The following is a 25,664-nucleotide window of genomic DNA, read 5'->3' on the forward strand; positions in this document are numbered from 1 at the left end:
CAAATCCAGCATGTCCAAATTAACACCGTCAGATTTGATTTCAACACTATTAAAGTGTCTATATGGGTCCACACCAGAGAGTGTTAATTTAACTCTTTTTGGAGAGTTGCTACATTAACTCTGATTTAGTGTTAAATATCAAATCTGCCTGGAGTCATTAACACTAACTAGGTGTTAAGAGTTTATATATTAACTCTTACAGAGTATTTTATTTTGACTACAAAAGAGTTATCGTCTATTTAATTCTAAAAAGTGTAAATTTTACTGTTCTGATCTTTTAGAAATTCCTTGGGGAAAAAAATATTAAAAAGAGCCAATGTTCTTCTGAAAAAGATTTATTTTTATATGCACCACATTTTCAAAACATTTTTTAAAACATGTAACAATATGGAATAATGTATATCTTCTCATTTTCATTTGAATATTGCTTGTCAAAGGGTCTAACATAGTTGAGCTGGTCAATTGAAATAACAACATGCTCATTACTTTTTTCTTCAATGCAGTATGCATGAAAGTGTTCATCAAAGTACAAGGTGTTGACAGTACAGCCTATTATGAATGCATGTTGTTCATGTATTATGATATAGCAAATTTTCTTAAACACTGGTAGATCACTGGACATTCCAGTGCATAAAAACAAACCAACCTGGTATTCAGTGCCATAATTTCTAACCCAATTTGTAGTTGAAACATTTACACATGAATCTACATTTAATGACTCGCACAACAAATGTCCACCTTCCATGCTATCAACTCTTTTTAATTTTAAAGGACCGAACTGAAATCTTTTAAAACAATAGTTTTCATAGTAAAAGGCCAATTGACGCTGATGTTGCTTTACTAGAGATTTTGTAAGGTTTTTAAAATTTTTGACAGCCCTTTTAAAAAAAAATTGTGTTTTGCTTCGAAACGCATACACCATATGTGGATAAGAGGGCCAATTTTCTTAATACACCTTGGATAGTGAATCATTAGGTGGTGTTTAGGAATTAATTTTCTACCAGGGAACAAGTTTTTAAACATGTTATGGTGATCACAGATCAGATGTTTCAAGTAACATATCATGCCATCAGTAAGGACTGGGGACAACACAATATCAACAATTTGCAACAACAGGAGAACAAAATTCCAGTGACTATTGTCCCGCTCAACTATGTCTCCAAAAATTAGTGGAGTATTGCGTAGGATACATAATGACTGAATGGCATTTAAACCTAAGTGTTTGCTGTTATCGTCTATTTTTAACCCACTTGGTTTATTTTTACGCTCTACAAAACCATAATTAAACGTCTGTATCCTGTCAAGTAATGTGCTAATGGAGATGTAGCCATTTTTGATCATGTATTGAAAAAAAGTTTGAGCTCATACTGCACAACTCCTTCCAATAAATCGTGCATTATATCAACTGCATAATTGTCAGTGCTGTGAAACTATTCCAATGAATTGAGCACACAAGATCTTTTAACTCCATAAATGGAAGTGAGAGCAGGGTCTTCACTTAATGCATTACAGTGTTCAATATGAAGTTCTCTGGAGCGCAGAACAATGTCCGAACTGTCTTCATTAAACACAGACCGAATTCCTTCCTTGTTTACTAAACAAAACCTACACCAGTTTGTTGCACCAAATGATTCAACAAAACCTAGTAAGCCATTTAAAGCAAGATTGTCTCCTGTAACTTGAACAACAGAACCAAACACTGGCTCTTCAGTAAAGGGAAGCAGGATTCCTTTAGTTTCTAAAATTTTCAAGTCATCAATCAAAGGCTTTAGTATTTCTTCAAAACCATATTTCTTTAAGTCTTCTGTGTAGAAAAGAGCAGCTAGATGTACATTCATCAGCACAGAGTTAACCTTTGGTGGGAGGTTTTTTTATAGTGAAATAAATACAGCCCAGTTTGTGGATCCCTTTCTTCGAACCTAATGGGTTAGCAGTTTCAAAATCATCGTAATACAGTAAAATCTGTAGAGCATATTTCTGTTGTGAAAACAGAGGATGGTTTTGGAAATATAATCCATCATTAATGTCTTTGTATAACCCAGCTTGTGTTTGTTTCTCATGCAAGAAGCATTCTCTAATGTCTTTATTCTTGAAAATTGAATGTATCGTACCTAAAATGGGCACATACATGTATTTGTCTCTGACAGGTGTTTCGCTATAAACCCCTGTAGTTCTATGTCTACGTGTATCCAATCTTACACCAAGTACAAATTCTTTAGGCTCAACTATTTCCCATTTTTCATCGTAATATTTCTGTCTTTTTTTCTCAGTGTTAAATTTTGAAAAGGGGTTATCTAATTGGTTTAAATTGTGCTCAACTCTTGTGTAAATGTCTGATTCCTTACTATCAGGGGAAAATGTTTGGAGTACTACTTCTCTTGCTTGACTCTGAACATCACTGACAACTTCCTCAACAGAACTAATTATTGTTTGAACAGCACTCTCAGTAAGACCAGAAGCTTGTAAGTGAGCGACAATAGATCCACACATTCCAACAAGCGAGTCCTGTGAAATAACAGTGGGAACCTGTGATACAGATGCAGAAGTAGATGGTTGATCACTAAAAGAGTCTCCTAGAGAATGTGTTTGTTGGGCAACTTCCTGTTCCATCCCTACATGTTTATCGTGATAATGACTATGTACATTATGAAGATGTTTTCTAAAGCCATTGTAAGTACAAAAAGATGAAAGACATCCCTGCTCTCCACATTTTAAACGCAGATTTTTGTTTGGATATAAACCATGATGAAACTTTAAATGTTGACAAAGAGCTGAACAATTTTTGTGGTGCATTTTACAAACAAAGCATTTGAACATTGTCAAACATTTTTTTTTTTTTAAATCCTCCTAAAAGCGTGTGGACCTTGCGGGCATTTAACGGTCTCGCAGCAGACGTGCTCTCAGTTCCTTGACTCGAGGGCTTTCTTTTGTGTTTCCAACATCAATGTTGTAGATTGTGGTTTGAATGAAGGTGTAGAAACTGGAAAGAGCTTCATCATATGAGAGGCTGAAGACAAAGTGTGCTTTGAAAAGCCCATCAAAAGCAGCCACTGAAGTTGGAGCATCACATGGGATAGCTTTCTGGTCTACAACGATGAAGAACCTCTGAATGTTCTTCTTTTGTTCACCAATGCAGAGAAGGAAGGGCTGCCTGGTGTTAGCTTTCTCCAGGAAAGTAGTGAGGCTGACTCCTTCCTGGAATTTGAATAGCACATTTCAATCATGAGTAAAATTTTCTTTTCAACTGTTTGGCTTGCATATAAAGTCTGTGGGCCCAAGCAAGTAACCCGTCTTAACACAAATGGATCCAAGTAGAATAAAACAGAGTAATGCTTTATTTTTGAAGTTCACATTCTTCTGTTTGCAGGGGCAATGAGTGTGTGCTGAACCCAAATCTGTGGATTAACTTCTTTTGGAAAGGAAAGCCATACCAGATTTTATCTCTTCTGATATCTATAGATACAGCATGATTTCATACCAAATACACAAAAGATAATTAATTTACTGCATCTTTTCTGTTTTTATCTTGTGGCTTACCATGGACCAAAAATCATTAATTACAAACAGTTTTTACAAAAAATTAGAGTAGAGTAATAGAGCATACCTTGATGAATCTCACAAGATGATTGGCTGCCTGTGCAGAGCTAATTCTTGCTGTTTTTTTGTGGCCTTTTGATGTTGGGGGCAGGAGATGCAGCAACAACAGAAGAGCTGCCATGTCACTATCCCAGCCTTAAAGACAAAAAGCACATTTGAGACAAAAGGTTAAACATGAACTAGAAAACAGTTGGAAAATAAGCAGTTAAATGATGAGATTTCTGGAAATGCTTACAGCCACAAGGATGCATAAATTACTAATTTACTAGTCTATTTACGCTCAGTTAACTGTTTTAGGACAGACAAATGGAAATGTAAGTATTTTATATACTGAAGCACTGTCCAAATTTACCCCAGTCATTTGAAGCCTCCGTATCAAAAGATGCTCGTAACTCCTCAACACAAGGACTTGATGGAAGACTTTGGCATTCTGCGATGATTTTTTGCTTGAAATACGAAGACCACTTTGTAAGAAATCTTCCAGAGGCCTCATCTCCAAGCATCATTGCAAAATCCTGATCAATCTATTAATAAGACAAAACAGGAACCAAATACTGGTTACTTAAGTGTTCTTGGCAAAATGTTATCTTCAGTTTCAGATCAAGAAATGTCTAAAAATATACTCACCAACCCCGGTGTATCAAGGAAACGAGGGAAGACAGCCAAGATTGATGATGTTGCATCTGGGTCATGTACCAGCTTCTGTCTATATTCAAAAGTAGCTTTCATCTTCTCTTTAACCACAGACCTATCTGTTGAGTGTCTAATAACAGACAGAGCCTCTCTGCACTCCTCACCAAAAAGCTGTCCACTAACAAACAAAGATTCTCTTCGGGTTGTTGAACTGTGCTGGAAGTTTGGCCTGGGACACCCACTAGCACCATCATAGGTATTGCGTTGGACAGTCTTGAGTCTCCAAGCAAGATAGCCAGTATTAGCCTCCGGATCATAGTAATGTTCCTGCTCATGCATACACATTAATCACACACAAAAACAAACAAAAAACATACACAACAAAAAAATGCAACAAAGGAATGCATATTTGGTACCACTTTAACAACATGTATAAATTACAGAGATGTTGCGTTTCAGAGATAACACTTACATAGCCATTTTTTGAGTAAGGATCTTGGAGATATGGAAAAAGTGTTGCAATCCCCAGTGTATAGTTAGTCCGAACACTTATGGGTGGAATCCTCCTTTCAAAAACAAAAAGTGTATTGCTCTTCTGCTCACTCGACAATTGTTTTTATGATCATCAAAGAATACTTACCCGTGTGATTCTATCATATCTGCAACCAGTATGTTGACCATTTGTCGACGAGTTGGATCTGACAGTGTTTTAGTTTTGTCGTATTCATTGAAAATTTCTTCACCCTTTGGGTTTGAGCTCAGGACACTACACACCTTCTGTTTAAAAAAAAAGTCATACTGATTAAACTAAAGCAAATTATACAAAAAAGTTAGTGTTTGTAAAATGCTGTTAAGCACTGGAAATTGCTTTAGGCTTTGCTTTTGACCTGCTTCGCTTCATCGCGATCAAGCTCTTGTAGGCCCTTCTTCCTGTTCTTTGTACTTTGAGGATCATAGTTGAATCTGATGAACTGGTAGAAGCTGGGGACGATGGATGGTCTGACAATGAAACTGGTGATGTCAGGAGGGCAAGAGGGATTGGCTGTACCGATGACTCTGATTCATCGTCAACCACACTGATCTCAATGTCTTAAAGGGAAAAAAAAGGCACATAAAAGGCACTGAAAAAAATGTGCAAAATGCATATGAGAAGTCACAACAACTGCAATAATGTTCAACCACATAAATTATATCTGATAACAGCATGTAATATGCTCTCAACATGTAAAAGCATTTTACAGTTTTTCAAAGAAGAAAATTGGAATCTGAAAGGTTGTTAAATCTGGCTAATATTCATGTAAACTTTGAAGATCATGAAGAAATGTACTCCTCTAAATTATTATGGATCTACTGTACCTGTTGCTGTCTGCATTCTATATCCAACTTTGAAAGCTCGAACTCCAGACTTTACCAGCTCATCAAAAATGTCTGCGTCAACTTCAGTGTCAGAGGTATCAGTGAGGATGAGTACACCTTCTGTGAAGAATTGAGGCTGCAAGCTGAACTTGTCCATAACTAAAACAAAGAAATCCGAAATGTCACTATACTATTAAAACCACCAAGTCTTACTGTTGATCACTTATAGGTGATAATTTTATACTCATTTAAAATTGCACATGAGTACAAACCATCTTTAAGAAACTGGTGGAAATGAAAGCATTCATCACTTTCTGGAACTTTGACATACTTCTGCACTCCCCCATATTCCACCTTTGCAAGCATATCCTGTGTGGAGATTCAATAAAAAAATTAATTGTACAGTAATTAATTGGACAAATAACCTGGTAATCAATTGAAAAAAGAAGAATCATGATCCATAACTTGTGTTAAGCAAAGCATTTTCCCAAAAGACAATTCTAGATACTAAACAATTTGTCCATCTTTCAAGTCAATATTATAGTCACGATTACGTCGACTATCAAAGTCGCTTTGTAAAATCCCAAAAGACAGGAATAAGTAGTAGGATTTAAGAGTGTAATAACGGACTGAAACAGAAGATGGCAGCACTGCATGTACAAGGATGCCAGCTGCCGTTAAACCCCGAAGAAGAAGAAGAAGAAGCTGTGTCCCAGAATTCATAGCGCGGCCATGCTCAGTTTCCAACGATGGCGGCAGCTAGTTAGTTTTAATGTTACTGTTAATATTCTTTCTGGGTCACAAAATAAACGTCTACTTATTTTCAGGCGAGAATGTAGCTGTGTAAACCTCAAATATCTGCTCAGTTTATCAGGACACCACATATTTTCAAAAGCGCTCCGACGTTTTTGGAGACGTCTGTTACCCACTAGCTAGCTGGGGGCAAGGCTCACCAGAGCCGTGAGAACACCGGACTCCCGGCAAATCGTTTTCAAACCCACCGCCGTCTTTCGCTACTCAGGTTAAACATGACATATAAGTCACTTCGATAACTTCAAAATGTTATTGTTTGGCTTTTTTCAGTATTTTATTTGTCCTGAGTAAATCGGCTGACTTTATTAAACTCCACCGAAACACTCTGCACATTTAATTAACATTTAATAAACTACCATCTTGTCTTTATTTTTAGTTAACACATACCTTAAACACTTAAAGCTGTAATCTAATAATAGTTATATAAGAGCAGATGCTGCTGGTGCAATAAGCTGTCTGTTTTACATCCAATTGATGCATGATCTGATTAGTGGACTAATTGCAAAAATAATCGGTGACTAGTCGACTATCAAAATAATCGTTTGTGGCAGCCCTACCCACAACACATTTGTTAAAATGATGCTCTCTATAACAACTGAAGAACACAGACAATAGTTAATTCCGTAATAAATTATAAGCCTTGATCTTTTTAATTTTTACCTAAAGTGAGTGCACAAAACTCTGAAAAGATCTAAATGTTAACATAGAACCCAGTCAGCACATCTGCTACTGCCGTTTACTATATCAGTTTATGTGGGAGATAGTTTCCAGGCTTTAAGTGCCAACATAATTTTATGCCAACCTAAACATTGTTTTAAGTGTATTTGAGTTAGCAAAAAAATGACTGAACACTCATATGCAAGTCTTTTGCCCGCCAACAATACATTTCAGCTAGCTAAAACAGATTTTTATGCTATCACCGAGCAACGTGCTAATGCTTTTCACACAGCTTTGTCTCGACTCAAAAAAGCCACAGAATTAAAAGGTAGTAATAATAATTACAAGAATCTCAGAAAAAATGACTTACCAGGCGTGGCAAACAACTCGGAAAAATGGAGAGCTAAATGTTCTGAAATGGCTTCCCTTCAGCTTCATTCGGAACCTGTGATGCTGGGGGCGGAGTCTATGAATTTACTCTATTAGTGTCATAGCCCCTTTAGGAGTTCAGAGTTAAGAGGTCAAGAGTTAACGTTTCCATTTCGACACCTCCAGATTTAATATAGAAACACTCATTTTTAACACTCGATTTTAACTACTAATGTTTTACACCTCAGAGTTACATTAAAAGAAAGTGACTCTACTTAGAGTAAAATTAACTCTGCTTTTGCACAAGGTCTACTAACACCAATATATTTAACACTTTTGAATTTGCTGTAAGGGATTACTATTGCAAAAACGGTAATTAGATTACCGTTACTTTCCTGTAGGAACGCTGCGTTACTGCGTTACTAAAACCGTGATTTTTTGCGAGAATGTCTCACGACAGTGACGTAAGCGAGTGCGCGTTACGTGACAACAGCTGTGTGCAGATCAACAATGGATCAATATCGATGTGCGGAGAGAGTATGAGCGTGCAGCGTTTAAAGCGTGGAAGTACTGACCTTACTTTGAGTTTGATTCCATAAAAAGTGACAAAAACATTAGTGTCCGCTGTGCGTGGGAAGAAAACTTCTTTTTACAGCGAAAAAACCCCTAAACTTCCAACAAGCACCGAGTAGCTACGAGTAATGGGAAACTCACAGAGAAACTCGCGGATTCTTCCACTGACCGCGGCACACCTGCACCAGGGTAAACCTCCGCCTACCCGCACTCCTGCTTTACAGGTGAAAATAGAGCAACAGGACCGCTGAGTCTTTGACTTTATTTATTTTCTGCTGTGTTTTACTTGCATCTATTTGAAAGAGTGAGTGTAAACACAAAAATATTTTATTTTATGTGCTGGAATGTGAGAAAATAGGTTTAAATGTTAAACTAATTTATTCAAGTCAGAGAATGTTGCATATAATTAAATTTTTGCTTGATGCATAAAGTTAAAAGATTAAAACTAATAAAACAAGTTTTAAAAAGAGACTTTTCCATTTGATTACATTTTGTATGATGGATTATGTAGAAAAAGTAGAATTGGGCTGAAAGATCTATCGCTTTATCACCTTTCAGGTTGTAAATCGTGTTTTTAAAAAGTAACTAAGTAACTAAGTAATTAATTACTTTTGAAAATAAGTAATCAGTAAAGTAACGGGATTACTTTTTTGGGGAAGTAATCAGTAATTAGTTACTGATTACTTTTTTCAAGTAACTTGACCAACACTGGTCTCTACATTAACTGGAAACTTTCTAAGCAGAGTTTCCCACAAGAGACTAGAGGCTGAGAAGAATTATATGAACATTTATAATCCTGGACAATAAAACATTTGCATAGTTTCCTGGCAACATCAAGTTTAAAAGCTTAATTCATCCAGTGCCGTGGTCACCAGCTCATTTTGTCCTTGTATTTTAGTTTCTCTATTTAATAATAATACTGTAGGTGTCCACTGCAGCTGTATGTATTAATGAAACCCTTTAAAACTACTACAGGAGACAGCTTTGATTAGAGCCTGAGTGAAATTTTTGCAGCTGGAGTTTATTTAACAGCTTTGCAGAGATTTACATAGCAGATTTAAATATGGGGCAGAGGTTTGGAGCTTTGGTTGGGGGTCATTGCTTTTGTTTTTATTTTAATAGAAAAACTGTATCACACTTATTTTGAAATGGAAGATCTTCTAGTTTTAGAATATTTGTTTATTTAGCTCAATTCAAACCCTAGATTGGTTGCTAGTGACCTGTTGAATGTTAAGATGCTAATGGTCTGTTGTATTTGCCTGCATTCGAATTTAGATATACTAGTCTTTATGTCTGGAATTTGTGAGGTGTCTTGGAGAGTTTTCTTTTGTCCCTTGTTATACATTACACAAAAGATGACCTATTTCATCTTTTCTTTCCTTACCACATGAATATCATATTTTTGTCTCTATAGCATAAGGCACAACACTCACACAAAAAACAGCGATACCTAGTTCCAAATTGCCTAGGGCTTGATGCCTGCCCCAAAACTGAAACCACATTTGTTTAAAAATACTGTCACTAAGGGCTTTAACTCAATTCATGCACAGACCTTACATTACCCTACATTACATTGCATCTCCAGGGCATTATCTTTTCATCATCAATTGTGTTGCTTTGCAGCACTGAGGACGTAATGCTTGGACAGATACAGTATGTTCCTACTTCTCCAAGTGCTTATGATTGACATCTCTGTTCAGCTCAGGTTTCTGTGCCACTGCAGTTCTGCATCTTGAGGTCCAGTACCAATGTTCAGTGCAAATACCGGTCCTTGCAATGCAGGAGAAAATACAAGTACAAAAAGGTAGAAGTACAAAGAGGTGTCCAAGTTTAATTTCACTAATTTAGGTTGTTATCTAATCCAATCCAACTTTATTTATAGAGCACTTTAAAAACAACATGGTTGACCAAAGTGCTTTCCAGTAAAAATCAGTGGCAAAAGTTAAAAACCATACATTAAACAAAGAAAGTCAAATAACAATAAAATAAATGAAAAAAAAAAGATAAAAATGAATCAGTAAATATTAAAACATGAATAAAACAGACAATAAATAAAAGCACAGAAGATTAAGAGCAACCAAAAACTGACTAAAACTGACTACAAGCTGACTCGGGTACTACTCATAAAACGCCTTGGGAAAAGGATGTGTTTTTAAAAGTGACTTGAAGTTTTCAAGTGTTGGGGCCAGCCTAATATGGAGGGACAACTTATTCCATAATTTGGGGGCCACAACAGCGAAAGCTCACACCCCCAGGTGCTTCAGTCTCGACATGGGGACAGCAAGGAGTGACTGGTCAGTTGATCGGAGAGATGTTTGAGGAGTGCATGTGTAAGAGGTCTGCCAGGTAAGTAAGCGCAAATAAGTAGGATTCCAATGCAGCAGAGGTGGGCGGAGTTTAACATAAAAGTGAAAACATTTCAAAACAGCTTCCACAGGCAGAAAACAGGAAAAGGAAACCGGTCCTGATTCTTCTTTCTTATCCCAATTCAGGATACGACAAGTCTTACTGTGTCTCAGGAGGAGAAATTTAAAATATTACTGTCTGCCAGCATTAACCACAGTTATATCACACAGGCCACAATGATGTCATAGACTCAGATCTTAACACTGCTGGGAGGGAATGCAGAAGAAAAATAGGATATGATGGTTATGGTATTATTATGGTATTATGGTTAGTTTGAATATTTTGTCAGGTTAAAGTTTCATTGTTGAAGCAACTAACAGTGAGGCAAAACATGGAACAAATGAGTTAAGTACAATATAAACCTTGAGATAACAGCCACACACAAAAGACAACGATGATGCACAATAATGAGACAAATATGTGGCAACAAATAAACCAATCGACAGACTGAAAATAGATTTGTAACTTATACAAATGACTTTTATTAGTGACACAGGATCTGAATGATGTCAGTATGTCACAAATAATTTACATGTTGCAAAATACTGTGTTGTGACTGTAATGTAGATAACTTTAGAATAATCCACAGACAGGGCAGGCATCACCAGCTTTCCAACTTGTTTCGGCAGGAAGTGTTTTGCAGATCTTTCATCACTTTAATTTATCTTGGCATGAGACGTGTTACTGAAAACAGCTCAGAGGGTCATAAGGTTGCCTGGAAGAGAAAAATGCTAAAGGAATAAAGAGGGGAGCTAATAAACAGCAGGTGTTACAAGAGAATGTGAAGAAAGCCAACACTACTGCACTCTGATAAGAGTGGCGCTTCAAAGACAAGCTTTTTAGATATAATTAGCTTTAAATGCCAACCCTGTATGCTAGTAATAATATATAGCATATAACTAAACTTGAACTACCACAACAATATAATAATTTCTCACTGTTGCTCTGACAGGTAGGAATTGTGGTGTGTGGTAAATGGTACGCGGACTGGTTTCTTAAAAAGCACTTTTCTGCTTTAGCGGAGGACTCAAAGCACTGATGCAACATACGAATGAGTCTGAGGTTATGTTCAGGGCTAAACCTGCGGGGTTTTCCCCTCACTTTTAAGCATTTTGTCTAAATGCTGCATGAGGTGTGTGAAGCTTTGACTTCCTTTGATCTATTCGCCGGTGCTTTTGTAAGATGAGCTTTCATCGCCGTTGTGAAAAATGTTATGCTGTAATATACAGCATAGACGCTTCTGTGAGCAACAGCTGAGCAACGAAGTCTCTTCTGCCAAGTCAACAACACCTCTCTGAGCCAAGTCTGTCAAAATAAGCATCTCTACCGCACACATAACATTTGACTCATATCCTCCAGATTTGCCTGCACATTCACCTCTCTGACGGGACATATTCTATACTTAAGGACAGCCTTCAGTAAATCATCACTGCAGCGCTGGAGGTTAGGATGATGTGGGAATGACAGCAAAATGAGATCTTTCTCCAGAAAGCTATTAACCAATTCAGGCTCGCAGCAGGAAGGAACCGTAGCCTCACACACGCACAATTAACATGCCGAGGAAAACTCGTAGCATTTCCACGTGGGTAGTTCAGTTTCACATTTTGAATTCAATAGCAGATAAATTAAAGTCCTCTCTCAGAGAGTGACGGGTGTTGAATGTGTTAATCCAAATGTTGCAGCAACATTGCTGCTTTCTGGAGCACATGAGGGCAGCTAACCTGCAAACGGTGATTAATATGTCAGTGTAGCTAAGGCACAATTAGAGCCATAGGGTTGGCCTTTGATACAGCTCCACACCGAACTGTCAAAGCCACTATAATTTACACATAGTTTATGGATTTATTTTCATTCCTCTCGGGTGTGATTAATTTTCTTCTTGTAGTCTGGTGGAGGCAAACAGCGTGGTTGTATAATCAATCATCGGCTCAGAATGCCAGTGTGTCACTTTCATTTCTCGATTCCATCGCGTGTCTCGTTTGGTATAATTGTCTCACATTTGAGACAATCAGCAGGTTCCCATCCTTTGACTCATAAACTCATCACTCAGAGCTGGATTCAGGCCTGAGTGCGGTGGCACGCAACCAAAGTCAGAGAAGAGAGTGAACCGAAACCACCACCTCTGCCTCCTCACACACGTGGCCGCTGTTGTCCCTCCCTCTTCTTCCCTCGAGTTATTCGTGTCCTCCCCGTACTCAGCAGCATGTCAGACAACGGACTTAAACCACAATGCTGTTATTCATTTTGTTCCCTCTGCCTCAGGTCGGCACGGTGGGTGTTTTTCATTCAGATTCCATCTAAGGATGTAAATTATGTCTCACCTGAAGAAAACTAAGATAATAGAAAACACATGAAAACCCAGCAGCTGTAGAAAAACTTCAGACCTGTGTGCGCATACATTTATTCTAAGACGGGATACTAAGAAAGATTTAAGAGCACAATAACTTTCCACCAAAATACAGAAGGAAAACAGAATCAGTGCCCACTAAAGAATGAGTGCTGCACACATAAAGGCATCTCCGTGTTCTTGTGTTTGTGCTGTGTGAACACACATGACTGAGTGACCACGCTTTACTAGGCTGCGTGTACTAAAAGTAACATCACTGAGCACTTTGGTGTGTTTCGGCTTAATCTGCACCTCCCATTTCCCAAAAGCAGGCAGTAGAGACTATATTTTCATAGCCTTTCCTGTTTTGGCTTCTTTTATTCGTATTCCATCAGTGAAGTGATGACATTTATTTATTTATTTTTGTCTGAGCGCTGTCACCTGTCCTTTTGGAGTGGCAGGTGTGTTTGAAGTTAAAGGGCTTTCACGAAGAGGTCCAACAGCCAGTCAGGGTATGCTCATGGAAAATAAGAAAACACTATCAGTGTATCAAAAACCAAAGAAAGGCTCTTGAATGTGAATGATTTAACTTACATTAGATACACATAACATTTTTGTTTTTGAACACAATATCCTCATTGTAGTTTCCACCCATGATTATAAATGTTACAGAATTGCCAAACGAAAACTCTGAATAGCATTGTGTTGTGAATCAGTAATTACAGGGCGTGTTATTACTTGTATGAAGGCGATGGATCGAGGCAGTGGGTGCAGGCTCTGACTCTGCAGTGCCACCTTCTGACCTCAACTTCAAGAACTGATTTTATTTTAGTAGTCTACATAACTTTGATCAACACCACAGAGAAAGGACATAAGATAACTGTCTAATGCAAACATGTATTTTATTTTAACGTATCTTCATAGTCCCCACTTCTATAATGAAGGGAAGGCATGACATGTTATCTGAACTACTCATAATGTCTCTTTCAGTCTTTCCTTTGTTGCTCACTCTGGATAAAAAGTCCTGGCATCACTACATCAGTTGCCTTTGTTCTGACCTTACTGCAACCCCTCGATTCATGGACTGGCTTCTTCTGGGGGGAATGGCGTTACTTAAGTGTATTTGACATTTGACTCTTCACAACACAACTGAAGACAAAAGTGGATATATTTTGGTGGATGCTGCATCTTTGCTTGTGAAATACATCTTTGCTGCGACCATGCTCAGGTGATCTGACCCATTCCCAGTTAAAAATACTAAACTTCTGAACAGCATTTTTTATGTTGATCATTTTAATTCCTATTAAGAATTTATTTCGATTGATTTTTCCCCACAACATAAATATAGTTCTTTTAAGGTTTGATGTTTAGTGACTGTTCTGTTACTAAATTAAGCTTATGCTTCAACCATTTAAAGAAAAAAAGGATACAAGTTTGAAAGTACATACTCAAGTTTACTATTTAATCACTGTGTGTCACACATATTCAGAATTATTATGTATTGTGATTTTTATTGTGTGCAGGCCTCGGCCTCCATACACAAACATGCAGTGAGCCCAACTCTCACTGCACTGATGCTCTTCTCCAGTAAACAGCAGCTCTCACTGTGACATGCAGCTACGATTGATGGTGCTGCTGCTGCTGTTTATAGGAGAAGTGTGTCAAACTCTCAGGTTTTACTTATTGGGAAAAAATTAATCAGAAGCAGTGACAGAGCCCATATTCACTGTCTGTCTCTAAAGCCTTCACACAAGCATTAACATCTCCTTCTCTTGATTATTATTCTTTTAATAAATGTATTTGTATATCTGTCTGGATATGTTTTGGCTGGTCTGCAGGTTTGTACAGCTGCTGTGTATATGTGTGTTTTTTCAATACATCTAAACTCTCTTCAGATGAGTCATACTGTACGATCTTTAATTATAGCCCGAGTGACCCAGGATGCAGTGTGCAGGCACAAAGTTTCTTTTCCAAATAAACACTACAATCCAAACTGTAAGCTGTAAACATCCATCACAGTTTAAACTTCCTGTTTTGCTGTTAACCAACTACAGATTTATTGACATCATGGATGTATTTGCTCATTTCTCCATTTATGTGTGTTGCTCTGTAAGGCTTTTAGACATTTTCAGAAGGCAAAGATGGCTAAGGCTAATAAACAGTTCTTACCAAAAAAAATACTTCATTATAAATTTCTAGACAATTTGTTTTTCAGCTACTGCAGTCCACAGCACCACCTCGAGGTGCACCATCAAAAAGCACCAGCAGTTACGAGTTAAAATTGTACAATACAGATAAAGGGTGTAATTACCCTGTAATTACATGGAATTCCATGGTATTTTATTTATTCATAGAAAAATAAGTAAAGTATTATAGAATGAAATGGAAAAAATATCTTAAATCCCTATCAGATGTAAGATGTAAAATGTTCACTACTTAAAATCACCTATCCGGTCTTTAAGTCCGACATCATTAGCTGTGCCTGGGCCCAAACTCAGCTTCAGGTCCTAAAGTCACACGATCACTGCAGCATCATGATCAGCGTTGCTGCTTTACCAGGTGTAACAATTGCGTTTAGCATCCAGGCATCCATGAAAACAGAATTTATGAAATTTAACAGAGTTAGAAGTTAACAGGAAGTTAGCTCGCTAGTTTCCATCTAATGATAAAACACCATGTTCTGACTGAGAGATTTCTTAAAAAATTAAACGTACAGCTCTGCTATCACTTCCAACATAAAAGAAGACAGAAAACTAAACAGCAGTGACGTTTGTAGGGTTACTGAAGTTGGGCTAGCTGCTATATAATGATGTGCTACGTGATCACTAGCGGCATAACTATATTAGCATATGTTAGCATAACATAAACACAGTGAAGCTGAAGGATGAACACTAACTTTTTTCCACTTGATAAAAGTTAAGGTGAGGGCTCCCTTGGTCAGGGACAAATGCAATCACATGGCAGGATGCTGTAAACGGACCAAACTTCAGTCAGGAGAACAACTGAGATAATCCATCCACAGTACGAGGTTAGTCATTAATGTACTGCTGCACGGGCTGGGCTGTAGTTACATTATAAGGTTTTAAAAACTGAGCTTTAAAATGGTTAGCGGTAAAAAAAAAAAAACCGAGAGAGGCCGACAGTGACAACCTTAACAAAAGCAGAGTCGTTATGGCCCAGAAGCAGGGTTCATCACGTCATCATTTAAAGACCGGATACAGTACTCAAATTTATAGTAATTTCTGTATTTCCTTTAAAAAAAAACCCTGACTTGTTACCCCCTTATTTTAATGTGCCTAGTATTTTAGGGTAGATATAATTACACTGTAATTTCAAATGCCCTTTTGTCCCAGGCTGTATTATGAACTATTACCCCCCAAAAAAGAAACTGCTGAATGCTTCTCGATGTGTCAACATGAGCCTATTACTCTGAATTTGTTATTCCATTAAGCTGTTGACTTTGACCACAATCATTCAAACTAAACTACCCTGAAAATGCATAAGAAAGAGATCTTCATAAGTCCAGTGTGAATAAGGAGATTTTAACAAGACAGACATGGATCCACGGCCTCTTCAGGAGCCGAGACCTGAGCTAAGATTTCAGATCTGGTGCTTTCTGCTTGTGTTTAGACATTAAGTGTTATAGTGAAGTGGACTTGGGAAGACCCAGATGAAATAATTTCATTGTCCATGATAGCAAGTGAATTCTTAAGCTGATACTGAATTATTTATGCAATAAGGGGAATAACACAAAGCCTGGGTGTATGTTAACAGCTTTTATTAGCTCGAAGGATGGATTATATACATCACAGCCAAATACTGTATATAAAAGTTGTCTGTGGTGACATCAACTACTAGTTCTCAAATGCTTGTTGCGGCTCCTCGAACTGAGCGATCAAACAATAAAGGGTAAACTGTTCTCTTCACTCAATTTACAAAACAAATCATGTTATAGTTGAAAAGAAAAAGGTTAAAACTAAAAACTGAAACCATAAATTCATCTGGAAAGTGTTAACCGAGGTCACAGATAAAAACTTCAATACAACTGAAATTCTCTTTTCAATCAGTGAGGTTAGCTCTTGCTAGCCATTAGACAGAATGGGAGTTGTATTGGTTTCCACATTAGCTACTCCCAGATTTAAAATGCGATCAGTTCTCATGTCGATGATGGTTTGGCTTGAAGCTCTGGCACATTGTGCTCCCATCTGAACAACTGAGTGCTGCAGTCAACATGTCAGCATGTGGCATTTGTCCCCAGATGCAGTGATTTGTTGAATTCCAGTCATCTCTTTAAAAGGCTGTTAATAGCTCTGATTTCATCAGTGGACAGAGGAGAAAGACTGTAGCCTCTCAGCTCAGGTTTTCCTGCAACAGTAAGACACAAAAAAGGTTAAGAGATCATATAAGACTGACTTAAAATAAATGTAGTCGTAGGAACAGAACAATAGAGATCACTGTGACTGAGGACTTTTCCCAATAATAATATGAAGGACTTCCAACAGGAATAATGACTGAGTCATTATGCTTATTCCTCCTAATCTAAAGGTATCTGACTGAAGGCAGATTGGACTCAGTTTCCTCTCCTGCTTCCAACAACAGAACCACTGGGAGAAATTCTGCGAGTTTAATGATGTAAAGCAATGAAACCTCCATCAGATAACACTGCACTTCCTGTACAAATAAGTTACTGGAGACCAGACAAGACATTTTTGCTATGGGGGCTGCAGGAATATTCCAGATGTCATGGAATTATTTTTTTACAGACAGCAGACTCCACATAAAACACTTAAAAATGTCATTATATATTCAGACTTTCCACACATCCTGCTATTTACTACACTGACTTATGGCTGCTTCAAACCTATGACTTTAACCCAAATCTGAGCCATTTAGATGTTTGACAGCAGTGAAAAACCTAAATGTCATTCTGTTGATGGATTTTCCTAAAACACATTAGTAGCTATTTATACTTCCAAAAACAATCTGTAGTTCAAAATTTGGTGTAGACGCTGATTATGAAGATATTCTGGACCAGACCAGATTAGGTATGAAAATATGACCAGTATGTAAGGATTAAATGCAGCACAGTGTCTCTGTGTTCAGATCTGGTTTGATTGTTAGGGGTTGTGAAGGATCCCAAACATACTGCACACCTTCCAAAACCGTTTGGCATTTTATGAGGCTGTGATCCAGGGACCCTCATAAATCTAATTTATCGATTGAACTTTATCGTGTGCAATGTTTGGTTCTTTCCCAATCGCAGTTTGTGATCAAATCTATCTTTCAAATAGACTTTCTGGATTGTTTCCTCCTGGGTACTGACTAGTAAGAGCTTCTGAGGCCTCTATTTTTCTATACAACCAGAATGAAAGTGATTTTCTTCATATATTCTTCACATTTAACTAATAATACTCGTGAGTTTGGGGGGTTTATTGGGGGAGGGGTTACCAGGATGTCCTTCAAGGTGCAAATTAAACAAACTAATACTGCTTTCCTTTGTGTGTGGAATATTATTAAAAATAGAAACATCTGGTCAGAGTGTCAGAGTCAAATGTTTAGACTGAGACATTTTACTGTTTCATGAAAGATATTAGCTCATTTTGAAATTGATGGCAGCAACACATCTTAAAAAAATCAGGTAGGGCAACAAAAGGCTGGAAATCGAAGTGGTACTAAAAAGAAATAACTGGATGAACATTTTGCAGCTAAACAGTTTAACTGTTAATAAGTATTATGTATTATAGTAAGAGCATAGCTTACCTTGCATCTCATTGAGACGATTCACTTTTGCTTTCAGCCCTTTGCGAAGATCATTTATCTCTTTGTCCAGCTGCTCCTGGTCTACACACCACAACAAAGATCAAAAGAGTTTAGGGTGATGTGTTCTTAATAAAATTGCACATGTAAGAATCAATGACTTAGAAATGTTTTACCTTTCTGAATCATTTCTCTTGTCTTGGATTTGGGGAATTTGATAAACATGCTTCCCAAGCAAACCTTGACTTTCTCTGCAAATGTGAGCAGTGTTTTATGTCATTCACTGCATAAACACACATAGAATAAACTTTACACCTGGCTTTCCTATCACTGTGAGGTTTTGTGTTTTTAACAGCTTCTCTTGTTTGACTCTTTTAGTGGCACAGCTGCTGGGAGAGGCTGCTCACCTGAATCTGCCACATCATGTTTCAGGGCATTGAGTGCCTCCCTGTTCCTGTTTCTCTTTGTGTCCAGGTCCACAATCTAGAAGAACAACAGACGGCATTAGTTAGCAATATATTACAGTATGTAACACACACACACACACACACACACACACACACACAGAGTTGGATAAAACAATGAGAGCACCAGTGAATGTACTTCTATTTTGCTTTGATATGGAATTCAAAATATAATACAAATACAAAATACAAAGAATACAAAATCTTTCATTGTAAATAGCAGCTTCATAATTTGACTAAAAAGCTGTATCTGTGAAAAATGTCCACACATTTTTATATTATATAGTATTTTATATTATTAAAGTCTCTCTCTCTCTCTCTTTCACACACACACACACACACACATATATATATATATATATATATATATTACAAAAAATGTGTTTTTCTCTCATCCATGAGCTGACAACTTAGCTAGCTAGCTTAGCAGTTAACGTCACTGGCTACGCTAGCATACCTCTATAACGTACATAACGATCCTCCCGTGTGAACGTCCTCAGCTCAGTATTTACTTACCTGCTGTTTAGTGGTGAGAACATCTTCAGCTGCCTCTTCGACTTCTGTCAAATACTCCAAAACACGCTGGGACACCTCGTCCATGGTTGCAGTGCCGCTTCCAAAATATGTCCGGTGTGAAACAACAGCTGAACACTACAAGGACCGCTCGGAAACTGGCCGCAAATGTTTCTGTCATTTCCAGCCGTTTCACGAGAACGTTCATTTCTACGTTTCAGTTGGAAGACGTGGCTCGTTCTGCAGCACATCTCATGTGTAGAAATGTTATGTGGAAGAGTTGATTTCAGTAACTGTACTTGTGCAATGCGAGAAATGATTTGATGATGATTTCGCCTCTTTGCACTTCTTTACCTGCTTGGTAAAATCATCTCACGCGTATACTCTCTAAAGCTGCAGGGGGACCAATAAACAGCAATAAACACGAAATTTAGAAACACTTTTGAGTACATTTCTCTGTCTGTTGGTCAGTTTTGGAGCCACCCCTGTAGACTGTGGGCTTTGCATTTGTATTTTTTTCTCTCAGTAAGTAGATAAGTTGCCTCACAGGATACGGCAGAACTATAAACCACTATTACCATTGTTACTCTGCTGCAGAATAACTTGAACTGTACGAAACACAAAAATCTCCCTGTCCATAAACACAGACTATAGAGGGAGAGGGGATTCACTGCATTTCAAACAGAGGGACAAAGAGCTCGTATCTGTATTAATAACTTTGAGGAGATTTAATATGTGGTCACCTCAGACTGTGCGTAACAGACAGACATAGTCTTTGGCTTGATTCAAGCCGTGTGCACACTGGAATTGATTCGCTCATCTCGCATCACTTTGAGGCTGACAGCTGGTTGCTTCCAGTCATTCCAGGCTCTCTTCCATATTTATTGCCAGGTCATATGTCAGCCAGTGTCATTCTTAACTCTTACTCACTTGAAAGTTGTGAAGAGTTTGCCATGAGTCCTATCCAGTTCAGTTCTAAGTAACCACTCATGAAACAAAGTTTGAGAGACCTGAGATAAGTTTTTTCAACCTCAAGACCAACGAAACTAGCGAGACTGACCTTTCTTCCTTTTTTTTTCTTAATCCACAGCGACTGTCTCGGTGGAAAAAGTTGTTTTTAAGTCTAAGTTTTTTAAGTATTTCAGCTCACTTTATTTTTAACCATCATCACATCTTAGGGAACGCTTTGGAAATGTGCCTTCCTCATCAGGCACAAATATCTCCTTCATCAGTCAGACTTTCCTCTGCTCTCATCCTTTTTAGTGTTGCAGGCTCTTACTGTTTTCTCCACTTCACCTTGAGGTACATGTGTTTCCTCATATGGGGAAATGTAGAAGTATGCAGACTGCAGCAGCAAGCCAAGCATGTTGATTTAGATTGATTCAAATTGATGCTAAGAACAAAAATGATTTGTGCACATTACCTTTTGTGCAAGGTAATAACGTTTAACATCCATACAACTGTAAGCCTTTCACATCCAGAGGAAGTTAGCTCCATCTTTTCTGTACCGATTCCGTGTTGCACCAAAAGTGACTCATCTTCAAAATATCTGCTTCTGTTCCCACGTTATGGCCAGACTTGTGTTTTTTCATTTGATGTTTAATGATCTGAACAGACATTTGTGTCACTTTCTTTCATAGGCGTAATTCAATCTAATCAGTTTATCCTTTAGTCTGATCCAGATTAGAAGAAATCCCTGTCATGATCTGACTGAGTGGCTGGTGTTTTGTGGGCGGAGCCTTGGTCCCTTACCTGTTCTGCTCACCTGCCATCCAGTCAGCGAGGTACATGAACTCTCTGCGATTTTATCAGCTACCTCATGGAGGTAACCCAGCCTCGCTGCTTTGTAACTTTATGTCTGTTCTGTACTAACCTTGATTTAACTGTTTTCAGTTTCTCCACCACAACACTGCTTAAGTGACCTGCGGCTCAATTCTCACTACATCGCTACCTTCCTCTTGGAAACTAAACCTTTCTCCGCTCTCACCCTCCTGCCTGCCCTCACCCTCAGTTTCCTGGAAACATAAGGTTGGACCATCACTCGATCACACACCTCTTGTACCCCACGCTCACCACCTACAAGTAAGCCTGCGAGTCCAGTATTCACCTTTTCTCCCCGCTCAGCATCATACACCATCTTCACAAGACTGTTTGGTATTCTTTAATAACTTTTGGTGATGTTTGCTGCTTCATTCAAAAGACTAATAAACCTGAATTGCTGAAAATCATATCATATGATCACATACAGTACACGATGCTATCTGGGTTCTTTTAAATAAAGCACAAACTTATCAAACTTGGACATCCAGCGGCTCTCTTCCATATCTGTGTAAACATCCCCCACAGCACAGAGAAATAATATCACATTAACAAATGAACAGTATTGCTGACTGTACATTCATAATAAAACTTTAAGGTGATGACAGTATGTAACATTCAGATTACACATTCATCACTACACCTGCTGTTATGTGACAAACTCCACCTGTTTGGGCCTGCTTGGCCTCTGTATAGGAGAATATTTGGATCCTGGTAAATTGTCTATTATTGCAGTGACAGCGTCAGGTTTTATTTCCTGTTCTTTGAGGTTAGCCGCTCTCCTCCTCTCAGCTCCTCCTTTTCTACACTCAGAGCCGCTCCGTTTTTTCTCCCATCCGTTCTGTTTCCTGTCTCCTCCACCTCTCCTCTGCTCTGAGCCGCTCCTCCTCCGAAACCCGCCCATCCTGTAGTCCCACACATCCCCCTTCCAGGCAACCTCATTACAGTCGCTGGCAGTGTGTTGAAGGCTGGTGGCGGCACCTTGGACAGGGTTGCGGATGTTTCCTGATGCCTGCATTCTCCTCAGGTGGCTGTTGGTCCGCACAGGGCTGCTGAACCTTTGGGCTTGTGAGCCCCTGTCTGAGGAGTGCACCCGGCTCTCGCTGTAGCTCCTTTTCGGGAGTATTTTGGGCTCTAGCGGAGCACTCGGCCTGGACTGGCGGTTGTGGCTGTAAGTCGAGCAACAGCATGGCGCACTACAGCGGGAGCAGCGGATCCGGCAGAGAGTGCAGGCGCAGCCGGAGAGGAGGGCGGAGTGACTAGCCAGGGAGGAGAGGAAAGTGAGGGGGAAGGCACGCTGACACTGGAGGATGCACTTGGGAGAGCTGAGACGTGATGTGGCGGCAGCAGGGGACCTGTGACAGCTGGATATCACTTCTGATACTGCCGACTTCCCGCTCTCCTCCTGGACGGTCTGGATCTGACGCCACTCCAGCTGCAGCAGCTTCTCCAGATACCTTTCCAAAGGGCCCACAGGCCTGGGCCGGGGGGTACCTCGGCCTTCCATGTTGTAGAAAACAGCCAGCTGACTCAGGCTCCAAGAATTAAAAGGTGGAGGGAGGAAGTCTGGGAAGTCAAAACCTCCATGGCCCTGCAAATTGGATCTGTGGCTGCGAGAGGAGCAGTCCTCGGCCTCGATGACCTCTGGCCTGAGCTCAAGCCGAGGAGGAACGCGACTGCAGGCTGACACAGGAAGTCTCTCTGACTCAGACAAGTCGGTGTCGCTGTCATCTTCTCCATGGCGACTCAGGCGTCTGACCTCCAGTTCTGGCAAGTGTCTTTCCAGCTGCTCAGTGCTGCAACCACACATGCAGTGGTAGGAGACGGCTGCTGTGTGTTTGCCCTCTCTGCTCCCCGCATGCTTGTGCTGTCTGTGGCTGGAGCGCTTAGTGACCGGCAGCACCTTTGGCTCCATCCTGCCCTCTGTGGGGGACACTGGAAGAGCCTTTGACTCTGAGGATCTGTGAGTGCTGAAAGGCAAAGCAAAGCTATTATCTGAGCACTGAGACAGCAGCGAACAACACAAACTTTGCACAAACCTCACCTGTGTTGAGAAGTATTGCGTTTAGCTGAGAAGTTGTTAGACTTGTGCTTTCTTCTTTGTTGCAGCCTCTGCAATTACAGACACATTATGTTCAACTTATCACTTAAACATGGCCATGGTAATGGTATTACCATGGTAATAACATTACCATGGTAATAAATTGAGACTTGTTGACATTTTGCCTGATATAAATAGTGCACTATTGTGCCACAGAAATGTGTCATTATGTGGAATAAAGGAAAAAATAGCGAGATGTAAACAACGCTCACTGCAAACGTGTAGGTGTTACTTTAACAGCAGCTCTGTATCTTGTATGAAAGCAGTCACTATTTAATGTACCATCATTTAAAACAGAACTGGAACACCAGCTAATTTGACTGATCTTGTGTGTGATACAGTGATCCGAGCCCGTTCACTCACTTTCTCGCTGTTATTTTCCTGACTTGGGAACGCGTGCTGCGGCGGTGTGGGCTTCCTCTGAGACTGCCGCCTTCCCATTATGTTACTTGAGAGAAACAAACAAATCTTCCGAGTTAAATGTGACCGATGAAACACATGAAATGTAGAAACAGCAGCACAGGGCAGACATGGCGCTCTTCTTTGTTCACACACGTACACAGTGAGCATTTACACATCAAAGTGCAGTCACACACCACCGACATCCAGCGTCTGTGGCGCCGCCGAGGACACGGCAACAAACAGCAGCCATGTCTTCATCCGTTACCACCGTGTAACCCCAATAATAAGCATATCTGGCGGTACCTGCCCACATTAGGCCCGGCGATGCTCCACAGATCCTTCTTCCATTTCCTCTCCCTGCTGGAAACCCTCTCGGCACACCGCTGTGCCACTTGCTCCTGCAGAATGGTGCCCATCCCAGCTTCCAGCGGGCACCAATGAAATGGGCGAGTGAGCTGTTCACGCGAAACACGGTGCTGTGATCATAATGAGTAGTGGGCTGAAATGAACCAAACACTGTGTTTAGGTATGGATCCCTGTGTGCGATTCACCTGCCGCCCAGCAGAGGGCAGTGGGGCTCACAGACGGAGCACGCACGGTTAATGTGCTGAGTGGTTCATACATGTACCGGCAGCTTAAATGCCTCCGTGTATTTAAAATAAACTAAATGTAGCGAGCTGATGGACAGCTTTACCAGTCCGACCCACTCAACATGAAATGTGCTCTACATTACCTGGAATGAATTTGACACCTTTGGTTTATACTGAGGACAATCAGTTCAATGATTCACAAGAGAGAGGACCCAATGCACACACCAGAGGGCTAAACAATAAATAATACACATCAATAAATGTATTGGGGGATGTGCAGGAACCTGGATCAGAGCATTTGACTGTTTCTTCTGTGACTTCCTTGAAAACTTAGTGTATGAACATACAAAAAAATAAAATATGCTAAACTAAATGTAAAATATACTCAGTTCATACCAGATACCTGCTATCCGGTTACTGAGTTTATATTAGACAGTTTATCCAAGAGAATAAATTAAATGTATGTAACGCACACAGAGGTTCTAGGTCTGACCAACCGTCTCGGCCGTGGGAAAAAGATGACTACCAATAAAATTCTAAAAGATAATTTATTAGTGCAATGATCAAAAATTGGAAGGATAACACAGTTCAGTTTCCCACTTGCAAAAGAGATTAAAAAATAATAATAATAATATAAGGCCATAGACAGCGATGCATCAAGTCAGTTGGACTTTACGTGTCAAACACTTTATCAGCAGTTGTCCCCCAAGTCTCACCACCCTGTAAGTAGAAGGCCAGTAATCACTCCAGCCTCAGCAACCCAACTCTGCCTTTAGACTGCAGCAGGCCCAGGCCTGCACAGAGAGACAAGATGTCACCACATCTTCATTATACAATTCACAGAGCAGCAAACTATCCATCATAACACATTTAAATCAAGTCATCTTGATGACACACCTGCACAGAGAGACAAAACGTCACAGCAGTGTTTGTAGTGTGGACTATAAGTAGACTAGAGTATCAGTGAACTCAAATACACCTGCCTTCAATTAATCCAACCCCATCACAGCAAATGTGGCACACAAAACCACCAGTGCAACTTCCCACAACAAACATGGAGGTGACATTAGTCCATCATGTTACATGTACTTTAGTAAATACTAAAAAAATATATATTTAGCTCAGATACTTAGTTGGTATCGACTATTTTCCTTGTGGAATTGTTTAGTATTTACTGTATATTTACTCATTGTTTTGCAAGTATTGCCGGGACCAAAATAAAGATTTTAACAACTAAACAGAAGAGGGCAGCAGCTCCCCACAGCGGCTACTGCGGCTGCCGCCGTCTA

At 39.4% G+C, this 25,664-nt stretch overlaps 3 protein-coding genes across 8 annotated transcripts; all 3 read right to left on the reverse strand.

The window, feature by feature from the left end:
- Positions 1 to 300: 300 nt before the first annotated feature.
- On the reverse strand, positions 301 to 7,764 carry LOC102307055. 5 transcript variants are annotated; one of them, XM_042226644.1, is made up of 10 exons: positions 7,427 to 7,764; positions 5,859 to 5,955; positions 5,587 to 5,745; positions 5,118 to 5,319; positions 4,871 to 5,007; positions 4,703 to 4,793; positions 4,225 to 4,557; positions 3,950 to 4,121; positions 3,605 to 3,732; positions 301 to 3,195 (listed from the first exon to the last, which is right to left on the reverse strand). In XM_042226644.1, the coding sequence occupies exons 5-10, from the start codon at positions 4,909 to 4,911 to the stop codon at positions 2,875 to 2,877; spliced, it is 1,086 nt and encodes a 361-aa protein (XP_042082578.1). In that variant the 5' UTR covers positions 4,912 to 5,007; positions 5,118 to 5,319; positions 5,587 to 5,745; positions 5,859 to 5,955; positions 7,427 to 7,764; the 3' UTR covers positions 301 to 2,874. The 5 variants fall into 5 exon arrangements, with proteins under 5 accessions (XP_042082578.1, XP_042082574.1, XP_042082576.1 ...); XM_042226640.1 differs by having other exon boundaries at positions 4,703 to 4,796; XM_042226642.1 differs by having other exon boundaries at positions 4,703 to 4,796; positions 5,118 to 5,745.
- An 8,727-nt stretch (positions 7,765 to 16,491) lies between these two features.
- Positions 16,492 to 19,675, reverse strand: pdrg1 (p53 and DNA-damage regulated 1). 2 transcript variants are annotated; one of them, XM_005938581.3, is made up of 5 exons: positions 19,468 to 19,673; positions 18,895 to 18,970; positions 18,664 to 18,738; positions 18,491 to 18,571; positions 16,492 to 17,095 (listed from the first exon to the last, which is right to left on the reverse strand). In XM_005938581.3, exons 1-5 carry the CDS (start codon positions 19,549 to 19,551, stop codon positions 17,013 to 17,015), a joined length of 399 nt encoding a protein of 132 aa, XP_005938643.1. In that variant the 5' UTR covers positions 19,552 to 19,673; the 3' UTR covers positions 16,492 to 17,012. The 2 variants fall into 2 exon arrangements, with proteins under 2 accessions (XP_005938643.1, XP_042082573.1); XM_042226639.1 differs by lacking the exon at positions 18,664 to 18,738 and having other exon boundaries at positions 19,468 to 19,675.
- A 1,936-nt stretch (positions 19,676 to 21,611) lies between these two features.
- Positions 21,612 to 24,344, reverse strand: LOC102299425. The gene is made up of 4 exons (XM_005938582.2): positions 24,089 to 24,344; positions 23,747 to 23,831; positions 23,327 to 23,394; positions 21,612 to 23,252 (listed from the first exon to the last, which is right to left on the reverse strand). The coding sequence occupies exons 1-4, from the start codon at positions 24,199 to 24,201 to the stop codon at positions 21,932 to 21,934; spliced, it is 1,587 nt and encodes a 528-aa protein (XP_005938644.1). The 5' UTR covers positions 24,202 to 24,344; the 3' UTR covers positions 21,612 to 21,931.
- Positions 24,345 to 25,664: the final 1,320 nt, after the last annotated feature.

This window comes from Haplochromis burtoni, unplaced genomic scaffold (assembly GCF_018398535.1).
Source record: "Haplochromis burtoni strain Fernald_Lab_line unplaced genomic scaffold, NCSU_Asbu1 Contig_221, whole genome shotgun sequence".
Lineage (NCBI taxonomy): Eukaryota > Metazoa > Chordata > Actinopteri > Cichliformes > Cichlidae > Haplochromis > Haplochromis burtoni.

Excerpts from the sequence above, each read along its gene's own strand:
- LOC102307055 (XM_042226640.1), bottom strand. The coding sequence starts at position 4,911 with ATGGTCAACATACTGGTTGCAGATATGATAGAATCACACGG. Across the intron at positions 4,558-4,702 it reads CTTACTCAAAAAATGGCTAT|GAACATTACTATGATCCGGA; the intron begins GTAAGTGTTATC and ends ATGCATGAGCAG. Across the intron at positions 4,122-4,224 it reads TCCTTGATACACCGGGGTTG|ATTGATCAGGATTTTGCAAT; the intron begins GTGAGTATATTT and ends TCTTATTAATAG.
- pdrg1 (XM_005938581.3), bottom strand. The coding sequence starts at position 19,551 with ATGGACGAGGTGTCCCAGCGTGTTTTGGAGTATTTGACAGAAGTCGAA. Across the intron at positions 18,739-18,894 it reads ACATGATGTGGCAGATTCAG|AGAAAGTCAAGGTTTGCTTG; the intron begins GTGAGCAGCCTC and ends TCACATTTGCAG. Across the intron at positions 18,572-18,663 it reads AAGAGAAATGATTCAGAAAG|ACCAGGAGCAGCTGGACAAA; the intron begins GTAAAACATTTC and ends TGTGGTGTGTAG.
- LOC102299425 (XM_005938582.2), bottom strand. The coding sequence starts at position 24,201 with ATGGGCACCATTCTGCAGGAGCAAGTGGCACAGCGGTGTGCCGAGAGG. Across the intron at positions 23,395-23,746 it reads AGGAAAATAACAGCGAGAAA|AGGCTGCAACAAAGAAGAAA; the intron begins GTGAGTGAACGG and ends CTGTAATTGCAG. Across the intron at positions 23,253-23,326 it reads CGCAATACTTCTCAACACAG|CACTCACAGATCCTCAGAGT; the intron begins GTGAGGTTTGTG and ends TTTGCCTTTCAG.